Here is a 19388-nt window from a genome sequence, read left to right on the forward strand (position 1 = left end):
AGGTGGGGCCCCTGCCGCAGACAGCCTTCTTTCCCTGAGTCAGGCAGGCCCGGGCACTGCAGGAAGGGCAGGTATAAGAGGAAGAACACAGAGGTTTGCACGCAGCAGGCAGGACACGCAGGGATCAGGATGCTGCCTGCAGTGAGGTGGTCAGCTTGGAGCACAGGATGGTTGTGGATCTTTGGGGCAGCTCTGGGCCAGTGCCTGGGGTATGGCTCAGAGCAGCAAAGGGTAGCATTTCTTCAGCGACCAAGTCAAAATCATCTGCAAGCAAGTTATATGGAGCTTAGACCCAGCCAGGTAATGCTCCTTTTACATTTTGGTTTGGGGTGGGAAAATGTGTCCAGCTTGGTGTTATTTAGAGTTAGGGTTATTAATGAGTAGATGGGTGGGCTGGGGGAAGGGCAGATGGCCTCCCAGTTGCTGTGAGTGGCAGGGTTTATTGCAGTGCCTGACAGATTGCTCTCCTGAGCTATTAACTGCAAGCTCCATAAACTTCAACCCACCTTGGAATGTCCAGACAGCCAAGAGCCTGTATGCTTGTGGAATATTGGTATACCATGAAACTCTGTGCCCTTTCAGAACTAGCTCAAGCCTGGGACAAGAGACTACTTCATGTAGACTTGCATTTGACCTGGAAAAAATTTACCCATAAAGTATAACGTGAGAAACAATAAGAGAAAAGGCTAAGAAAAGCGATCAAAGTTTATGTAGTGCCTCACGGACATGCCGAGATTTGTCAGGCTCAAAACATTCAAGAATTCTGCTCACCTCTTACGTGCCCTGGCTGCTATATGTACACTTACAGAGAAATTGAGCCTGTGCCTCATGAAATAGACCTAGAAACTAGACGGGCCATTGTTTTATCATCTGTAATATAAATTGTTCCTAGAAATTTTATCCTTAAAAAATGGCTTTGCAAAACTTCACCACTTATGAAGTCTCTTTGTTGGCATATTAGGACACATTAATTTTCGTCTGGAGTAAATCTTCAATAAACTTTGAATACTTCTGGCAAATATGCTTGCTTGCTTGCTTGCTTGCTTGCTTGCTTTGTGGAGGCACAAAATGGTTACAACTGAGTCACTGACAAGAACTCCAAATCACATGACCTGGGAATTGGGCAGAGCATTTTTTCCTGCTGGTAATTAAAAGCCCATCAAGGGAGATGAGTTTGTTTTGGTCATGGCAGACTGTCCTTTCCGAAAGGAGGTTTAATTAAGGCTTTTGCCAAGGATGGTACCTTCAATTCACAAGACCTGCTTGTCCATTTGGATAATTTGTCCCTTCCCAAATCTAATTCTTTTGGCAAGTAACATGTTAACTTCAGCTCGCTTATTGTAGATATGATCATTGTCCTTGGCTGGATTCCATTCAGATGTGTCTCACAGCTGAGCTAGCGGCAAAGAGCATTCTTGTATTACTTTAATTCTCCTTTCAGCAAGCCTATTCATGTATAGCCTACAAAGAAAAAAAATGCAATATATCACTTTGTCTAAACATGGTCCCTAATCTCTCTTAAAGGAACATTACATTAGACAGTCTGTTCTGTCGCTTGTATGCTCTGCCGTCATGGGTCTTTAGGAAGGAGTTCCTGGCTGGCACACGATTCCTATATTCTTCCAGTTGTCCATGTGCCGGCCTTTTTGGGCACAGGCAGTATGACTGGCCTGTTTATCTCAAGGTTCCCTTTGACTGTTGTCATTTCAGAGTCTTATGGACATATAAAATGAGATTGGTTGAGATACTAATTCTTCCTGTTGCTTTGAAGGTGGGAATCTGGGAGCTCAGAGCAGGAACCAAGGGGAAATGCCCAGTTTTGATCTATGAATTGATTAGCTCTGGCAATATAAATCTTATCTACCTATCATCCTTGCTAAAGGCAGATGGGACTCCAAATGATTTTAGTGAGCGCTGTAAGAATCAAATCATTGTTTTTATTTATCTGGTGGATTGTTGCTGAGATATGGCTTTACTCTGTAGCTCTGGCTGGTCAGGAACTCACAGAGATCCTCCTGCCTTTGTCTTCCAAGTGCTGGGATTAAAAGCCAATTATTGGAAAGTTCTTAGCAGAATCTTTTAAACAGGACATAAACCCATGGAAAAATCTTAACTTTTTATTCATATAAACACTAGTAGCCCATGTTATTAGAGTGGCTGGGTCAGTAAAGCAATGACTGATAGAATATTGACACCAAAACAAGACCAAACCTGGAGACTCAGGCTGGATCTCTGTATATGTCGGAGAAATTTTTCTGAAGTCTTGTGTGTGAGAACTCAACACCTCCTTCTACCCAGGCTTCCTGGTGAGCACTGGTTAGCAAGTGTCACTGCAGTGATTTCAGTAGCTGTACCATATTTGAGTAGATTCCATTGACTTCTCTATGTCTGCTCCACCCTGCCCCCCACCAGCCTGAACTCATACTTAGGGAGGGGTGGGCTATTGGGAGAATCTTGAACTTGAGTTGTTTGGTTTAGCTGTCTGCCCCAATAGGGACTGCAGTCCTGATCCTCTTACCTCCTACTGTCTACCTCCTCAGCCCCTTTGAGACAATGGGTGTATGAGGAAGGACCTGTGTGTGGAGAGTGACCCATGCCCACATCTCCTTTCTCTGCTATTTTCCAGTCCCACTGTCACAAAGATCCAGAACAACCTGACCAACAGCAACAGAGTCACTGGTACTTGGTATCAGAAATCCTTTCAAGACCTGGAGAGAGAAGGTTTCAAAACCCTGACTTCTTCACAGTCAGAATTGTGACAACCTTTCAACAATAATTCTTCTCTTCTCTTTGTATTAATTAAATGTTTTTCGTTTGAAAAATAGGGTTGTCGCCCTGGATACTATTGGGACAACAAAAGCTTACCTGTAGGAAGGTGTGTTCCCTGCAATTGCAACGGACATTCAAATAGATGCCAGGATGGCTCCGGGATATGCATTGTAAGTAAATGGGTAGTTCTGCTGCTGTCAGCAGACAATCGTTCCTCCTCCTTTTCCTGAGGCATCAATGTCCCATCTCCCATAGAACCCTAAGCAGAGACTGCCATGGCCATAGCTTCTGAATTACCAGGTCTACTTAGATATTTTACACTTCACTTCTGCCTGTGTTGTAACATACGCCCTCAGAGGAGAACACCTGTCTTAACAGCCATTCTTTCTTTATGCTTAACTGTACTCCATTCTTCCTTCCCATCAGACTTCTCCCCCTTTGATAACCAGGGTCTCCCCAGTTAAGGCAAGGACCTTTGGAAATTCACTCTGCTGCCACAACTCGCTTTGTGTCACATGGCTAACATCTGCTGAGTTCCAGGACCGCACTGAACCTGTTCCTCACACCCTAGGGATGTGCTTCTGCTGCTTGTTGGGACAGGACAGGACAGGACAGGACAGGACAGGACAGTGCCGAAAGGCCAGCTGATGGATTCTAACCTTTTATGTTCAGAAAGACTAAGTGGTTGTTTTCCAGTTCATAAGTATTCATGAACAAAAGTCTGTTTGATACTACCTGGTGTGTGTGTGCATGTACGTGTGTGTGTGTGTGTGTGTGTGTGTGTGTGTGTGTGTGTGTGTGTGACAAAGGTGTCGCCTTCATCAAGAGTGAATGTTTATCTCATCACAGAGCCACTGCAGACATGAAGTCTACCTTCTAAATTTGTTTTTCTAGATTCTGTATGCTTCATGGAAGGATTACTTGTGGGACTCATACTTCATTTTTCAACCAAACAAGGTTTTCTTTTCTACTTGCTATTTCTATAGTTCTCTCTTTCCTTGCCTCTAAAGGCTGCTGTGGCTCCTCCAGGCAGACTTCTCACAGGAAACCCTGAGAATTTGCTGTCTGGCAGGTCCTGAGACTTTGCTGAGCCCAGAACCACCAGACACAACCTTCCCTCTGGAGAACCTTCTTAACACATGTGTACATACCCACATCTACCCTTATCCACACACTGGGGCAACAACCATGAGGCAGAGGGAGCTAACAGAGCCTGACATGAAGTACTGAAACCCCCAACCCTACCCCCAGTGACACACCTCTTCCAACAAAGCCATACCTCTTAATCCTTCCCAAACAGTTCCACCAACTGGGGACTAATCATTCAGACTGAATGAGCCTTTCTCATTCCAACCAGCATACTACCTAAGCATGCTTTATATAATTTTTAATTTCTTTTTTTCAATTTTTTATTAGATATTTTCTTCATTTACATTTCAAATGTTATCCCCACCCTCTTGTAATTTATTTTTCCTAACTTAGTCCCAGGACTTAACTCTTCACCTCCATTATCATGCCTGGTCCAAGCACCATGGTGGCATAGAGATAAGTAACTGTTAGAGCCCAACCTTTTCAAGGTCGTCCTAGTTACCAAATGTCTGTAGCCAGGAAACTGTCCTTACTTTTCTTTCTTTTTCTTTTTCCTTCCACCCCCACCCTGAACCCCACCCCATTCTCTGTGTGTTCGTTTGCACATGCGCACACTTGGGTATGTGTGTATTCGAAGCTTTGTTGTGAGGATGAAAATCTAGTCTATCTTCTGCAGGGCTGGGGGGTGGCAAATCATGGTGGTGCTTCGCTGTGGAGCCCCTTCAGTAAGGCGTCATCAGCTTTGACATGAGGATTCCTTAATTCTCTGGAACTTGTGTTAAAGGGTCTTCTGATATTGTGTAACTTTCCACTGTTTTCACAAACTCCATGTATAAACACCTATTGAAAGTGTATTGCCCTTTAGTGTATCCTAGTGAATGAATTATGAAGTAAAATGGGGCTAGTCCCAGAGAAGACCTGTTGCGGTAAATCTCTCCAACCCAATTATGCCCCAGCAATGAAAACACGAGTCAGTTAATATGAGTACATGCTGTGCGCCTAGATTGGGCAGATCTACCACTACTCTACCATCTTCCACATCTATGAGATCCCTTAGAAGTTGCGGTTTCTCCAGGCCATGTGCTTCTGCTCTGCTTTTCTTCTTCTTCCTTCATCTCTGTGTCTTCTCCCTCTTCAATTTTCTCCTTTTCCTCTCCCTCTCACCTTCCTCTCCACCCTCCTCCCTGTTATCTGACCAGTCATCAGCTCTCCCTTATTTTACAAATTAAGATGGGAAGCAGGTTTACAGGAAATCACCTGAGTGCTGACTCACTCCTTGTTTGCAGCCCCCACCAGAGAACGAAATTAACATCAAATATAATTAGCCCCAGGGTTATCCACAACAAAGACCCTTTCTAAAAGGACTGGAGAGAAAAGCTGCACTTCCCAGGGACCCAGGACAGTTTTAATTTTTTTGCTTGCTTGCTTATTTGATTTGAGCCAGGGTCTTATTATGTAACCCTGGCTAGTCTGGAACTTTTTATGTAGACTTGGAAGGCCTTGACCTCTCAGAGATCTGCTTGCCTCTGTCTCCCAACTGCCTGGATATAGATATAGATGATATAGATATAGATGATATAGATATAGATGATATAGATATAGATGATATAGATATAGATATAATGATCAGCACATCTAGCCTACCTATCTTTTGCTTTCTAAAATGCTCTTAAAAACATTGGAGAGTGACACTCTTTTAATGGCACATTTAGGAAAAGTATGCTTATATGTAGTCATATGATGATAAAATTGATATAGGAAAAAAATAAAACTTAGATAAATGAAGGAACTTGCCCAAGAGGCACAGCTGTGAAGTGATAATGTGGCATAAGAATCTAGATGCGTTTTCTCTACTCTAGGTAATGAAAATAGCCTGTATTGTGAAGTGTAAGTGTGTGTGTGAGAGTGTGAGTATGTGAGTGTGAGATGGTGTGTGTGTGTGTGTGTGTGTGTGTGCGTGCGTGCGTGCGCAGCTGGAGGAAGATGCTAGTGTGCTTCCTAAGCACCATCTACTTATTTTGCTTGTTTGTCTTTGCAACAGGGTCCCTCGATGGCCTGGAGCTTAGTTAGTAAGGCCCAGGGATCTAACCATCCCCCTCTCCCCAACCTGAGATTACAAGCATGTACCATCATAACTAGCTTTTAAAACATGGCTTCGGGGGGGGGGGGGGTTGCAAACTCAGGTCCTTGTGCATGCCAGGCAAGTGTAAGTACTTTACAAAGGCTGAGCTCTCCTTCCAGCATCACAGTATTTTTGTGTTACCAACGGCAATTAAACAGGAAAAAGATGCATGTGGTTAACAGAGCCCATGTGATTGTGCCACCAGAGGACTTGAGCTATGATTGGATGAGATCAGGGGCCAGAACTGAAGTTCAACTGTGCCAAGCTCACCGAGCATACTTGAAGCTCTGAGTTTAAAGATGTATAAACTGATAATGACCTTAAAAGTGATACCTGCAATAGACACCTAACACGTCCTGTTTGTCTGTCCCCAGAACTGTCAGCACAACACAGCTGGGGAGCACTGTGAGCGTTGCCAAGCAGGTCACTATGGAAATGCCATCCACGGATCTTGTAGGGTCTGCCCCTGCCCTCATACCAACAGGTACAGTTGAGGCTCACAAATGGCATTTTGTAGTCTGTCAGTTGCACAAAACTGAGCAGATGTGGGGGGGGGGGATAGCGGGTTAAAGAGAAGTCACTGCTAAAGGGCTGTGGGTTTTCTTGAAGTGATAACTGTGTTCTACAATTGACCATAGTGGTATTTGTTCAAATCTGTGAGTTTCCTAAGCCCATTGAACTTATACTACTTGTGGGTATGTGAATAATATTTCACTAAGGCTGGGTTTGGGGTATGTTTGGTTTTGGGTGTTTTGTTTGTTTGTTTGTTTGTTTTCCTTTTTTATTATGAGCCTAGCCTTTAATGGCTGAGCCATTTTCTTCCAAATGAACAGACACGAATACAAGAGAAAAACAAAACAAAACAAAAGCAATAATCAAACAAAAACCATCTTTTAAAATTGCTCCCGTTTGTCTTTTTCCTTTTCTTTTTTTCTTTTGCCACTCATTCAGTGGTTTTACAAATTTCCTGGGCACCCAGTGATGGAGCCAGTTCTCAGCCTGGCTTTGTGCTAAGGAAATCAATATGCTGTAAATATGGTGGGATCTGATGTCCTGAGGTTTACCTGATGTGGGTCAGGAAAAGAAAAGGTCATCATGACTCAGTAAGTAAATGCAAAAGTAAGCATGAACTAGAATACCAGACAGCCGTGAGACTATGTGACTGACATCGAGTGCCTATGGCAGACAGCTGTGAGACTATGTGACTGACAACGAGTGCCTATGGCAGAAAGAGTGGCCAAGAGGCTGTGCAGTTGTTTGGAGTGACATTAATCATGAGTAGAGACAGCCATGGCAGCATCTTGGTCCCAGAAGGGAAACCCTTGTAGCGTCTACCCTGCCCTGCTACAGGTACAGTGGAGGCTCACAAGCTCAGTTTGCACTGAACTGAAAGCAGATGGTGAGGAAGCAGGTTAAAGAGCTATGTTTATAGAGAGGCAGGAAGGGCTGGAATGCACTAGAGAGGAAACTGACCCAACTGGGCCTCTTTATTGGATGCATAATCTGTCAGTCACTGCAAGGATGAGTTTTGTGAAGGAGAAAGGCAGGCTTCTCATGAGGCAGCCAAGCACAGAGACAGGACGTGGAGCAAGCCTTAGACCCATCTGCATAAGAGCAGGTTCAAGACCATTTATGGGATAAGGAGGAAGCATTACTTAAGGCATGCATCAAAGTGAGAGGGGACAAGGGGAACATTGACCAGTCACCTACAAGTATAGCATTGAACTCCATAGGATGCTCACCCAGGAAGTGGCAGCTTTGGCCTGATCTGAAGGCTGAGGTTTTCTGTCCCTTGATGTCAACAATATCACTTAGTGGACCCTTGCTCATGTCCAAGAGGAGAGTCAGTGGCTCCAACAGACGTAGCTTTCAAGCCCTGGAAACTCGTCTGGATAACCATTAAACCCCACGAGTCAGGGTTGTTACCCATGTTGAGCTCCTGGCAGTGTCAGAATATCTCATCCACACGGGCTCCACGTTAGTCATGTTTTAAGTAAATAAAAGCAAGTGAAACAAAGGGATTATTCAGGTTTCCCCCCAGCATCAAGAGGCCTGGAGATGAGGTCAAAGGTGTCACCAGGACTCAGATTCCATGATTCTTAACCTTGAAGGCTATAGTCAACATCTGGGTTTAATTCTTGGTGTGAAGGAAGCCTTGGGGAAGCTCTGCAACCTTGAGTGGTCCAAGTGTAGCTGTCATCCAGGCCTGGTGTGACTGGCAGATGGCAGGTAGAACAGTCACCATTTTTTTCTCCTGTTCTCAATGGGCCTGGCACATTGTTATACTCTCGTTCATTGTGACATGACCACCATGGCCTCCAAAGAAAGAGTGACGTAACAGCTAACTAAGGAACGTGTAACAAGTTTGAAAATCAAGAAACTGCCTATGCAGGACAGGCTCAGAAATAGAAGCAGAGTGCAAAGCAGACCGATAGCAGCCACATCTTCCTTCTCACAAAGTCACACACCTGAGTGCTGCTTCTCCATGCAGAGATCCCCATGTCTGACACGTCTGCCTTGCCTTTCTATCTGTGTGCCTGATTCCCATTCAGCCTGCCTTGTTCTGCAGCGTTTTGTGTGGCAATCCAGCCCTCCATGCCTGCCCAGACTTGCACAGGTAGAAGGAGAAAAGACAGGATCTCCATAGGGCATTGGGGAGCTACTCGGGCTTGGTGAAAGCATCTGGCTATCCAAGCCAGCTCCCAGCTTCGGAGGAGCTGGGTCGCTCATAGATATTCGAGCTTGACATTGCAATTATTTAATGCCTCTTCCTCCATCAACAGAAACACCACGGAGACATGGTCCCTGAGGAAAGTTCTACATCCATCCACCTCAACAAAGGAGGCTTCCCGAGCAGTCTCCCCTACTAGCTAATTCCCTTTTGTGTGTGTCAGTATACCGCTCCACAAATATAGACACTTTGTGAGCCTATATGGCTTTTTCATGGCCTCTTTGGGAGCAAAAAAAGATTTCTCAAATATTTGTCAGTTTAGAGCTAAAAGAAAAGGAAATGAAATTTCAGAACTTGATTAGAAAACAATGTAAAGCCACCAGCAAGTGTACCCCAGAAATCCCAGGGGGATGGGAGAAACTTTATGCTTCTCTCTGGGCTCCTGGGGCCTGGCCTGATGGCTAGGAGTGGGCTCTACATAGAAGAAGCTGGCAGAAAAAAAGGAGACAATATTTGAAGAGAGTTAGGACTTGCTATTTTCTTTCCTGCCTAGGCTTGTATCCCCTGCTTGTTATTCCTGGGGAAATAGTGTTGTAATCATCTCTTCCAGACTGAGGTACTGTGTCTGTCTCAAGGGAAGGAATGCATTTATCCAAGCCAGAAAGAAAATGCATGCCTGTTTTCAGCCCACTTGCCCAGTGCCGGCTGAAGCTATTCATCCTGCACACTGGCGAGCCTCCAGGGGCAAAATTGTCTCTTCATACAACCTTCTTCACTCCAAACCTTCTACACAAAGGGTTTCCATTTTTACTTCATGGAATCCGGTCCTTGTGATAGAAAACAGTGGACCCATGGGGTTCTGTTTGCATTGAAGCACTTTTCCTGTCTCCCTATAAGTTTTGCCACCGGCTGTGCTGTGGATGGTGGAGCTGTGAGGTGTGCCTGCAAACCCGGATACACAGGAACACAGTGTGAGAGGTAGGTTTCTCCCTGCCCTGTGTGCCCATCACCCACAGCACCCCCTTTCCAAAATTCTGCAGGTGGAGTTGCTGGACAGGCTTGTTTAGGGCTGGGATCCCACTGAGGGCTAGAAAGATCTTGGGCAAAATACAAGACTGCTCACCTAATAAATCATTTCCTCTGTGTTCATGTTTTAGAATTAGAATGAGGCGCTCACACCACACAGACACACAGACACACAGACACACACAGAGTTATAGTCTCCATACATACATCAGCATCTGCCCCAGGCCCCATCCTCATTCCAACATGCCCTTTCCCATCTCAACCCATCTTCCTCCTCCCAGCATCCACCTACTACAAAGTGGTCCTTCCCCACATACTTATGTGCTCTTTATATAACTCTCATCTTCTTCCATAGGTCTATATGCCACTTCTCCTAGTTTCTTAAATACTGTTCTCCAAAATATCTGTACATGCCTTTATTCCCATAGAGACTCATTCCTGCATGCACCCAACTGTACACAGCTTTGTATACTCTTATCCTCACCAATAGCCCTATATATGTGTGTATATATAACTTTTAGTTATAATTCTTTCAGTTATAATAATATAGTTATATTTAGAATTATACATAATATTATACATATAATAATTATACATATATTATACATAATACATGGCCTTATACATACACACATGAGTATGCATATACACAAATACACAGAGGAGCTTGCGCGCACACATACATACACACACACACACACACATTTACACATTCCCACAGTATATCTTGAACACTAAGGGAAACCTATTTATTTCCCAGACCCTGTTGCCTATCATAACGCTGGTCATATTCAATATGTTTAGTAATGTGCATGAAACAAGAGAATAATAGTAAAGGTTGTGGAAGGACAAGTGTCCTAGAGATATACTTCAGTTATTCACGGACAGAATGTCTTGAGGAGCTTCTATGCACTGGATGCTGTGTAGGTGGTGTAAAGTTGCCTCCGGTTCTAATAACCTACCACGCCACCTCTCAATAACCCCAGACACACTGCACAGAATACACAGAGTGTTTGCTTACCCTCCAGATCTGTACCCAGGATGAAATGTTAGTGCTGGGGGATGCATGGGGCACTCGTCACAAAGCTGGGCTGGGTTGCATCTGAAGGGACAAAGCAGCCAGCCTTGGAGAGCAAGGGATGGAGTGTCAGCTATATGGAGATGGTGAGGGTGTGTAGGCTGGAGTGGGGGAGCTGGGCAAGGATTGCAGGCTCTGTGACTCTGAAGTTGGGGGCTCACATCTGGGACAGCCTCTTCCTGGCTTAGCCTCCCTGTGGGTCTGTACAAGCAACAGAGTCAAAGACAGCAGCAGGCTCCATGGGACACTTGTTGATTTTGGCAGCTGACTTGAAGAGACATTTTTAATGAACAGTTCTCTCAGCATATGCTACACTTGGTGTCTCAATGCAAATTATGGTTTCTTAATTAGGAACATCTTTTCACAAATGCCAAGTTGATGACAACAATTTTTATTTATTAATCACGGGTTGCACACCTAGGGATTGGTCACGGCCCTATTTGTTACATCCTGCAAGGTAAATAAGAAAGTCAAGGGTGAGAAGTAGGGACTTACCATGTAAAGAAGTCTCCTTGAATTTTGGAGGAGTGGCCTGCCAACGTAGGTGCAGAGAGGTTTTCTAGCTCCTCCCATACCCTACTCACATCTCTTTCCCTCAGGCACTTGGAGCCATAGACAGACAGATGTCTTCTCCGCTCCTTATTCCTGTACTAATACCACCTGAGAAAGCAGGAGGCATCGCTTCAGTCTACTGTTTAGCTATGAAAGGAAAATAAGAGAAACAATTATTTCTTGTAACCAGTAATGCATGCTTTTTAAGAATAAGGAAGAATTAAATGTCCCAGTTCTTTGTATGACTTTATAAAGGATATGTAGTACTTCTCATCTTTTCTATAGAAACTTTAGATGTAGGTAAGACATGAGAATAAAATATTTTAGAGTGTAGATCTTCCACAGAAGAGAAGAATGCAGGGCTGGTCAGTATATAAAGTCTCCGAACATTACCACTGCATGGTGACTTAGATAAGCCACCTTATTAATAGGGGAGAGTTTCAAACTCACTTCTCAGTATAAAAATGTAACATGTTTTAATTTTACTAACTGAATTTAAGAGTTGATGCCATATTTGAGGCATATTTAAACTTCGAGGTCAGGACTTGACTCCTCTCTATTATCTAGAATAACTGTGGCTCATGGCTATACTCCTGTCAGTAACTCTACCTCCCTATATACCCCACTGCTGTAATTAGTATCAATGTAGCTTACACAGCCTTAAAATCACACATTAGGAAAAGGAGAAAGCCTTCCTCTGTGTAAACATTTGAAACTCTTGGATTTATGGCTATGAACAATATGTCTATGATGTCATCAGGAGCATAACTCTGAATAAAATCGAGTGTCCCACGTCTGTGTTGATCACACTATTTATTCCTCTGCCATTGGGCTACCCAAGCATCTGAGTGCTCAGGAACAAGCAAGTGGGCAGGGAAGGGCAACCCTGTCAGCCTCTGCCTCCTGGTCTTACGAGCCTCATTTATGGGATAAAAATGATGCCTTTCATGAAATGTTCGTCCTCGCCAGCCTGTGTCACCTTCCTTGTTGCCCAGCCATAGTGTCTCAAGTAGGGAAAATAAGGTGTGGTAAATGAAGGGTTACTTGAGTGTTTCTTGGCCTTTTTGTGTTTTGTGTAGGTGTGCACCAGGATATTTTGGGAACCCCCAGAAATTTGGAGGTAGCTGCCAGCCATGCAATTGTAACAGCAATGGCCAGTTAGGTCCTTGCGACCCCCTAACTGGAGGTAAGTTCAGTACACATCCCTGTGGACCTGTGTCTTAAAGTTGCTGTGATACCCCAGTTTCACAGCATAGTATAGGACTGGAGCTCACAGACTGCGTGTGTAATAGTGGTACATTCGAGGGATCATTACTTCAATTACGTTTATTTTTTTATTTTTAAAAAGTAAATTGTTTTAAAACCCCAGTGAGCCATAGCTCAAGTGACTTCAGACCCTCTTTGGTGATTTTACTGAGATGTTCTTTGGACACTATAGGTTTTTTAAACTTTATTTTAGAGTTACATATATGTGTCTGCCTGAGAGTATGTACACACGAGCACCAGTGTCACTGCGGGATGGGAGGCATAGACTCCCCCGACCTGGAACTGGAGTTGTAGTTAGTACCTGATGTGGCTGCTGGGACTTGAACTTGGGTCCTTGGCAAAGTAGCTCTTACCCACTGGGCTGTCTCTGCACTTGCACTCTGTAGTTATTTTTATATCAGCTCTTTTCATGGGAACCTGAAGAAGATAGTCTTCTTTCTCTCTTAATTAGGATGTAGTCAAGTCAGAGGTGTGGATACTACATTCTGTATGAAAGACAATTTGTCACAGTTTCTATGGATTCATTCAGAAAAACATAGGACAAAAAAGAATATTCCCTTCATTCACTTCTTTCTTAGAAAACCCTGATATTACATGTTAGGAAAGTGGCACAGATATACTTAAGTAAACTCTCTTAAAGCAGAAACTATTTTTCTTGGGAGGTTGCTATGCCCCTTTTTATTCCTAAACAACTATTAGTTATTTACTGGTTGCATAGATCCCGAGTGAAGGACACAGAAACATTACTACTTATTAATAAGCTCTAGGCACTGTACCAGGCAGGTTCTGAGCTGTTCTAGTCCTTCCGCCTGGTAAAACCCACACAAATGTCAGCCACTTGCCAATCTGGTGTCTCCCAGGCTGCTTCTGCTCCATCAGCCTGTCCTCGGGGTGCACTTGTCTTGGACACATGCTCCTGGCCCATCCCATTTGATGGCAGCCTCCTCCTCTCTCTTCATCAACCCCTCACTCGATTCCCAGTCCTACCTCCTATCCATCCTCTCTGCCCAGTCATAAGCGCCAGCCACTTACTGACCAATCGGGAACTCGTGGGGAGCAGTCTTCACAGTCCATTGGTTAGCACAGCATCCCAGTATCAGGTTACAGTCTGGTCTGGAGCACAGTGGTCAGCTTCTGAATACACAGTGCACAAGATAAATCCCAACATTCTCTCATCTTGTATTTGTGGACAAGTTGAAGAACTAAACCGGGAATGCACAGATTAAAGCATATGAAGCAACTGTCCCCAAAGCAAGACACGAACAGGTTAATACCAGTCCAGGACAGTTGCTTGAGAGATTGAGCCAGGGATTCAGAAGTTCAAGGCTGGCCTGGGTAATTTCTCGATGGTTCAGCAGTTCAGAGTGCTAACTGCTCTTCCAGAGGACCACAGCTCAGTGCTGACTCTGCAGATCAGGAAGCTCACAGCTGTAACTCCAGCTTCCGGGGCTCTAATGCCCTCTTCAGGCCTTCACAGATATCTGCATAGATCAGGCATATACACATGCCCACACATAAATAAAATGAAAATAAATCCTAAAACCAAAATAACCGAAGTAACAAGGAAGACTGACTATGTAGCCCAGAGGGGAGCATCTGCCTGGCTTGTGTGAGGTCCTAGTCAGTCAGAGGGGAGCATCTGCCTGGCTTGTGTGAGGTCCTAGTCAGTCAGAGGGGAGCATCTGCCTGGCTTGTGTGAGGTCCTAGTCAGTCAGAGGAAGAGCATCTGCCTGGCTTGTGTGAGGTCCTAGTCAGTCAGAGGGGAGCATCTGCCTGGCATGTGTGAGGTCCAGGTTGCATCTCCACCAAAGGAGGAAAAGGAAGGCAGGGTATGCCATTCCGGAGGAGCCACCCTGCTTAGGAAAAAAAAGTAAATATAATGAAGGAGGCCACCAGGGAAAGTTCTGCTCAGGCTGATAGCATGGATGACTCTGGAAAAGGCAGGCCAGTGATGAGTTTGTGACTGGCAACTAACACCTTCTAAAACAGGTTTTCCTGGGAACCAAGTTAAAGGGCAGGTGAAGAAAACATTTTAATAAAAATGTTTCCTTTTGTCCCTTGATTTTAGACTGTGTAAACCAAGAACCCAAAGATGGCAGCCCTGCAGAAGAATGTGATGGTGAGCCTAGAGCCCTTTCCTGCCTTCCCCAGTGCATGAAAGACATACACAAACACACACACACACACACACACACACACACACACACACACACACACACTCACACACACACACACACACACACACACACACACACACACACCAGCTAATTTTGATATGCCTTGACTAGCTCAATGGTTGGGTATTTCTAAACCTCCCCATGGCTAGCAAACACTCCCCTTCAGTATTCCTGAGTTAACATCTTTAAAACTCTATATTTCATCTCTGATACCCCAGAACCAATCAGGGAAGTGGCCCCTTTAAGTTTCATCTTTCTGCTTCCGGTCATGGTGATTCTGTTTCCCCCTCCATCTCAGTCTAAAAGTCCTGCCCCATCTCCCTGCCCAGCCATTGGCTGTATGGAAATTCTTTAATATAAATTGAAGACAGGTGGAGGCATGGACCGTCAGGCCTGGAAGCAAGGCTTTTGGAGCCAAAATACGGCAAAGCATCAGAACCAAATCCCAACACAGGGAGGAACAAACTTGCCCCTGTCAGCTCCTAGCTGTCTACTACCAACAGGCCTCCTTACCCACCCCAGCCTCAGTTCTATATGGAGAATAGACACACAACACCCACTTCGTACAACTGCGGGGACTTTCTGAAGATGTCACATCACTTAACATAGTATCCAGTCATCTGTGTGTAACAGGACATGTCTGTAAGCTTATCACTTGGGATGCTGAGACATGAGGAACCCTAATTTGATGTAGATTGGGCTACTTAGAAAGGCCAAGTCTCAAAAACAATCAATCAAAAATAATCACTAGCAGACACTCCATAAACAAAGGATAATTGCTCTTGTTTTCCCAACACACAAAATAAGCAACAATCTGCTAACACTTTCACTGTTCCTAGTAAAAGTGCTCTCACACATCCGGCTCGCACCTCTTCAGAGTGCATGTGCCTCCCTGAGCCACCTAGGGCTGTGACTTTTGCCTGTGATGATCTGTGTTTGAGGGGACAGTGTTCGCTGTGCCTTCTCTGGGCTCTAGCCTACAGCATATTTGCCTTTCACTGTGGCCCCTGTAGACTGCGACAGCTGTGTGATGACGCTCTTAAATGACTTGGCCTCCATGGGTGAGGAACTCCGCCTGGTGAAGTCAAAGCTGCAGGGGCTGAGTGTGAGCACGGGTGCTCTGGAACAGATCCGGCACATGGAGACGCAGGCCAAGGACCTGAGGGTGAGCTTTCAGTGGGGGTCCAGACCGTTGCTCAGCAAGGATGGCTGTGCCTTGCTTTCTATTGGGCCTCAGTTCTGAGATCCTCTATGGACTCCCACACCCCTAATACAAAATAGTCTAGTATTTTCTTAAGGCCTAGCACTATTGCTTGTAAACTTTAAATCATCTCTAGATTACTTATAATAATTGATAAGTATAAATTCCATTGAAATAACTATTCTACTGCATTGTTTAAGGAATAATGAAAGAAAAACATTACTACATGTTCAGTACAAATACTTTTTCTCTCAAAATCTTTGGACTCCACAAATGAATGTTCCTTAAACAGGAATCAGGGTACAGATGACCCCACTTAAAGCTCAAGGGTTTTCTTTCTTTCCCTGATACAAATGAAGGGCCAGTTTTCAGGGTGAGAAGCACTCGCAGACATACAGGCTAACACTCCTAAGTGGGGGCTCACTGCTCACTGAATGTTCCTGGGCTTCCTTTTCTCATAAAGTGTTCAGTTCTGTGACCTGCATCCAGGAGACTCATGTACAGCCTTAGTCAAAGCTAGTATAATTCCTCTTAAAACCGTTGCTGGAACTTTCTAGGAAAGTATGTGAGGCTATGTGGTCCTTAAATAGTTTGGTTTCTAATAATCAGTATGTTGAAATTTTATAAATCTGTAGTTCATTTATTTCTTCATGAGTAAGAGTTAGCTGTGGATCCCTTTCAAATAATGGGTCCATTCCACCCAAATGACCAAATGTATTCACTCCAAATAGTTCAGAGGTCATCTCCTGTTCCTTTAAAATCGGTTAAATCTGCAATGCCAACCCCCCCGTCCCAGCCCCTATTTCCACTGTTGGTAATTTTTACCTGTGTCTTTCTCTTGACTATCAATTTCATTGGTTTTTTTTCTAGCTCATCAATTTTTCTGTTTTCAAATTTTCTGATTTCTACTCTTTCATCAGTCAAGGCAGAATCCTTCATTACTACTATTTTGATATTTTGCTAACTCTAAGATAATGCCCTGGAGTGATTTGGGGTCATATTGATCCTCTTCTTCCTTCAAGGTCCATGCCCGTCTTCCTATGGCCCAGAACTTCATGCCCTTTTTTGTTTAAAAACCAACCAGTTGATGCCAGTGTGTGCTACTCTGGAGTGTGCAGCCACCACTTGAGCATGGTAGACTTACTCAGAGCTACATTCTCAAATAAAATGGACTCTCCCTGCTCTGGAAGCCATCGACTGTCAACATCTCCTCATGAGGCCCTCCCCACTCCATGCTTGAGTGTTGACTGGCTTGATCTTGTCTTGATCTTATGCAGATAGCCACAAGTGCTGTGAGTTCAGGAGTGTGATGGTCCTGACATATTCTGAAGATAATTTCAGTCTGATCCTTCCTGGCTCTTAAAGACTTTCATTCCACTCTTCCACAGTGGTCCCTGAGACCTAGTGGGAATACAGTGATATAGGCATCCCAGTTGTGTTGTGTGCTCAACTGGCACTTATTTTCTACACTGTGACCAGTTGTGAGTTTCTACATTAACCACCAACCATTTCTTTTTTGCACAAAGAAACTTCTCTGATAAAGTCTAAGAGCTGCACTAATCTTTCTGTTGAGAGATACAAATTTTGTTCAGGTCATGGAGAAATTAAGTTGGTACTGACCAGGAAGCTTCCTCCTTGCTGAGTGGCTCTCACAGTTCTGGAAGGTTCTCTGCAGGCTTCTGTGGAGAAATGTCATTAGCTATCTAATGACATCAGCTATGAGCCTTATAACCACAGTATTGACCAGCATGGTAAGATGGGTCCATGGCTACAGTAGTGCACAAATATCAGGTGCGAAGAGACATGGCTGCTATGGTAAGTTAGCCAAGAGCCAGATTGGGGAGTTCACATGCCTCAAAGGTGCACCTACTACTCTAAATGGACATAGTATCAAACTTATCTGATTTCTACTCTTACCCATGTACTTTTGTTTTTCTTTCTACATTCTATAAAATATTTTGCTATTCATTATCTAGTTTCTTATGATCAAAGCTCACTTTACTGATTTAAAAGTTTCTTGTTTCTAACATAAGCACTTAATGTTGTAATGAAATGCTTCCTTTAAATACTACTTCTGCTGCGTCCCACAGACTTTATGGTACTGTGTTTTCATTCTCAGTCAACTTGAAACATTTTCCTATTTTCCTGTGACATATGGATAACCCATGAGTAATTAGAAATATATTGCTTAATTTCCAGGTCAGATTGATTTGATGACCTTCTAGTATTGATGCCTAATTTAATCTCTTTGTGGTCAGAAGCAAACTATGTGAGAATTTAATGCCTTTGAACAAATGTTGAAGTTTCTTCCAGTGCTGGAATATAATCCATCTGGGTCAGCATTCTCAGTATCCTTAGAAATGAGGGGGTTAAGAGACAACAACACCCTCGACATTGTCACAGTGTACCACGAGTCCTGAGACTTAGACTCAGGGAGTAGGATTTTGAGTGGGGGCTGCAATAGTTATGAGGTCACTGGAGATGACGAAGGGCGAGGGGTTGGGGAGGAACTCCCAGCGACTGCATGAGCCTGCCAGCATCCAGCGGCCACATCAGTCAGAATGCAGTCAGTCAGAGATGACAGCACATTAGAGAAATGAAGGTGACAGGACAGTCAGAATGTTTCTTAAAAGAGCAGCATCCACTGGAAGAAAAGAAATGAGATGAGGGGGTTCTCACTGGAAATCAAGTAAGACGCAGAGATGAGAGACCCAACGGAAAATCATGGACGTAAGAAGCTCTGCTTACTCAAGTACAAGACTTGAGGTCAAGCCAAGACTAGACATGGTGATCGAGGCTTTGGGTAAAGCTTCAGGAGTGCGTCTGGAATGAGCTGATGCCAGTGGCTCTGTCTGAGTCTAGAGAGAGTTAAAGGTACTTCTTGATGAATGGCTCCTTTTCATCCCTTAAGGGATTCGATGCCATGGTTTATAGGTTTAATATAGAGAAGAAGATTAAGAAAAAACTTTGCTGTTATAAAAGAAAAGGAAGCTTCATGAGTTAGTTGCTTTAATGATGTGGTGCTACGCTGCCCTGAACTTCTTCACACAGATGCTGTGCGCTAGCTTCTGTTCTTAGCATCTCACTGAATCTCACTCGATGTCTGTGAGGAGAACTGTTTTCACCTAGCAACATGCAGGAGCTAAGTAAGAACAGCTGCTTAAAACCAACTCCCCAGGATGTGGTGGCTCTAGAAGAATTCAAGCCACCACCATGTCTAAAGACCATGCTTTGCCCACTGTCCTCCCCCCCCACCCCCCGTGATGACCCAGCTTTCCCATCGTAAAGTTATGGCCACCCACCTCACTGCCATGTTACACAGACCCTGTGGCAGCTCAGTAAAAATGAGCTGACATTTTTGAGTACTTATGAGCATGTACATACCCAGCAGATTAGAATAGACTCACCTGCTAAGCCGCTGACGCTCTGTGCAGCCT

At 44.2% G+C, this 19388-nt stretch overlaps 1 protein-coding gene across 9 annotated transcripts in view; it reads left to right on the plus strand.

The window, feature by feature from the left end:
• Lama3 (laminin, alpha 3) overlaps window positions 1–19388 on the plus strand; it is a 249597-nt gene that overhangs the window by 170679 nt on the left and 59530 nt on the right. For 6 of the 9 annotated variants that reach the window (XR_003952502.1, XR_385977.4, XM_006525685.4 and 3 more), the window contains 6 exons: window positions 2826–2939; window positions 6355–6464; window positions 9549–9629; window positions 12387–12493; window positions 14642–14692; window positions 15764–15915. Coding sequence is in view for 7 of the 9 variants with exons in the window: in XM_006525685.4 (XP_006525748.1) it covers window positions 2826–2939; window positions 6355–6464; window positions 9549–9629; window positions 12387–12493; window positions 14642–14692; window positions 15764–15915 (615 nt within the window). In the remaining 2 variants the exon portion in view is untranslated. Of the gene's footprint in view, window positions 1–101; window positions 301–2626; window positions 2722–2825; window positions 2940–6354; window positions 6465–9548; window positions 9630–12386; window positions 12494–14641; window positions 14693–15763; window positions 15916–19388 lie in introns of those variants that run through there. The other 3 variants (NM_001347461.2, XM_006525689.3, XM_006525691.4) reach the window with 3 other exon arrangements.

Source organism: Mus musculus, chromosome 18 (assembly GCF_000001635.26).
Source record: "Mus musculus strain C57BL/6J chromosome 18, GRCm38.p6 C57BL/6J".
NCBI classification, from domain to species: domain Eukaryota; kingdom Metazoa; phylum Chordata; class Mammalia; order Rodentia; family Muridae; genus Mus; species Mus musculus.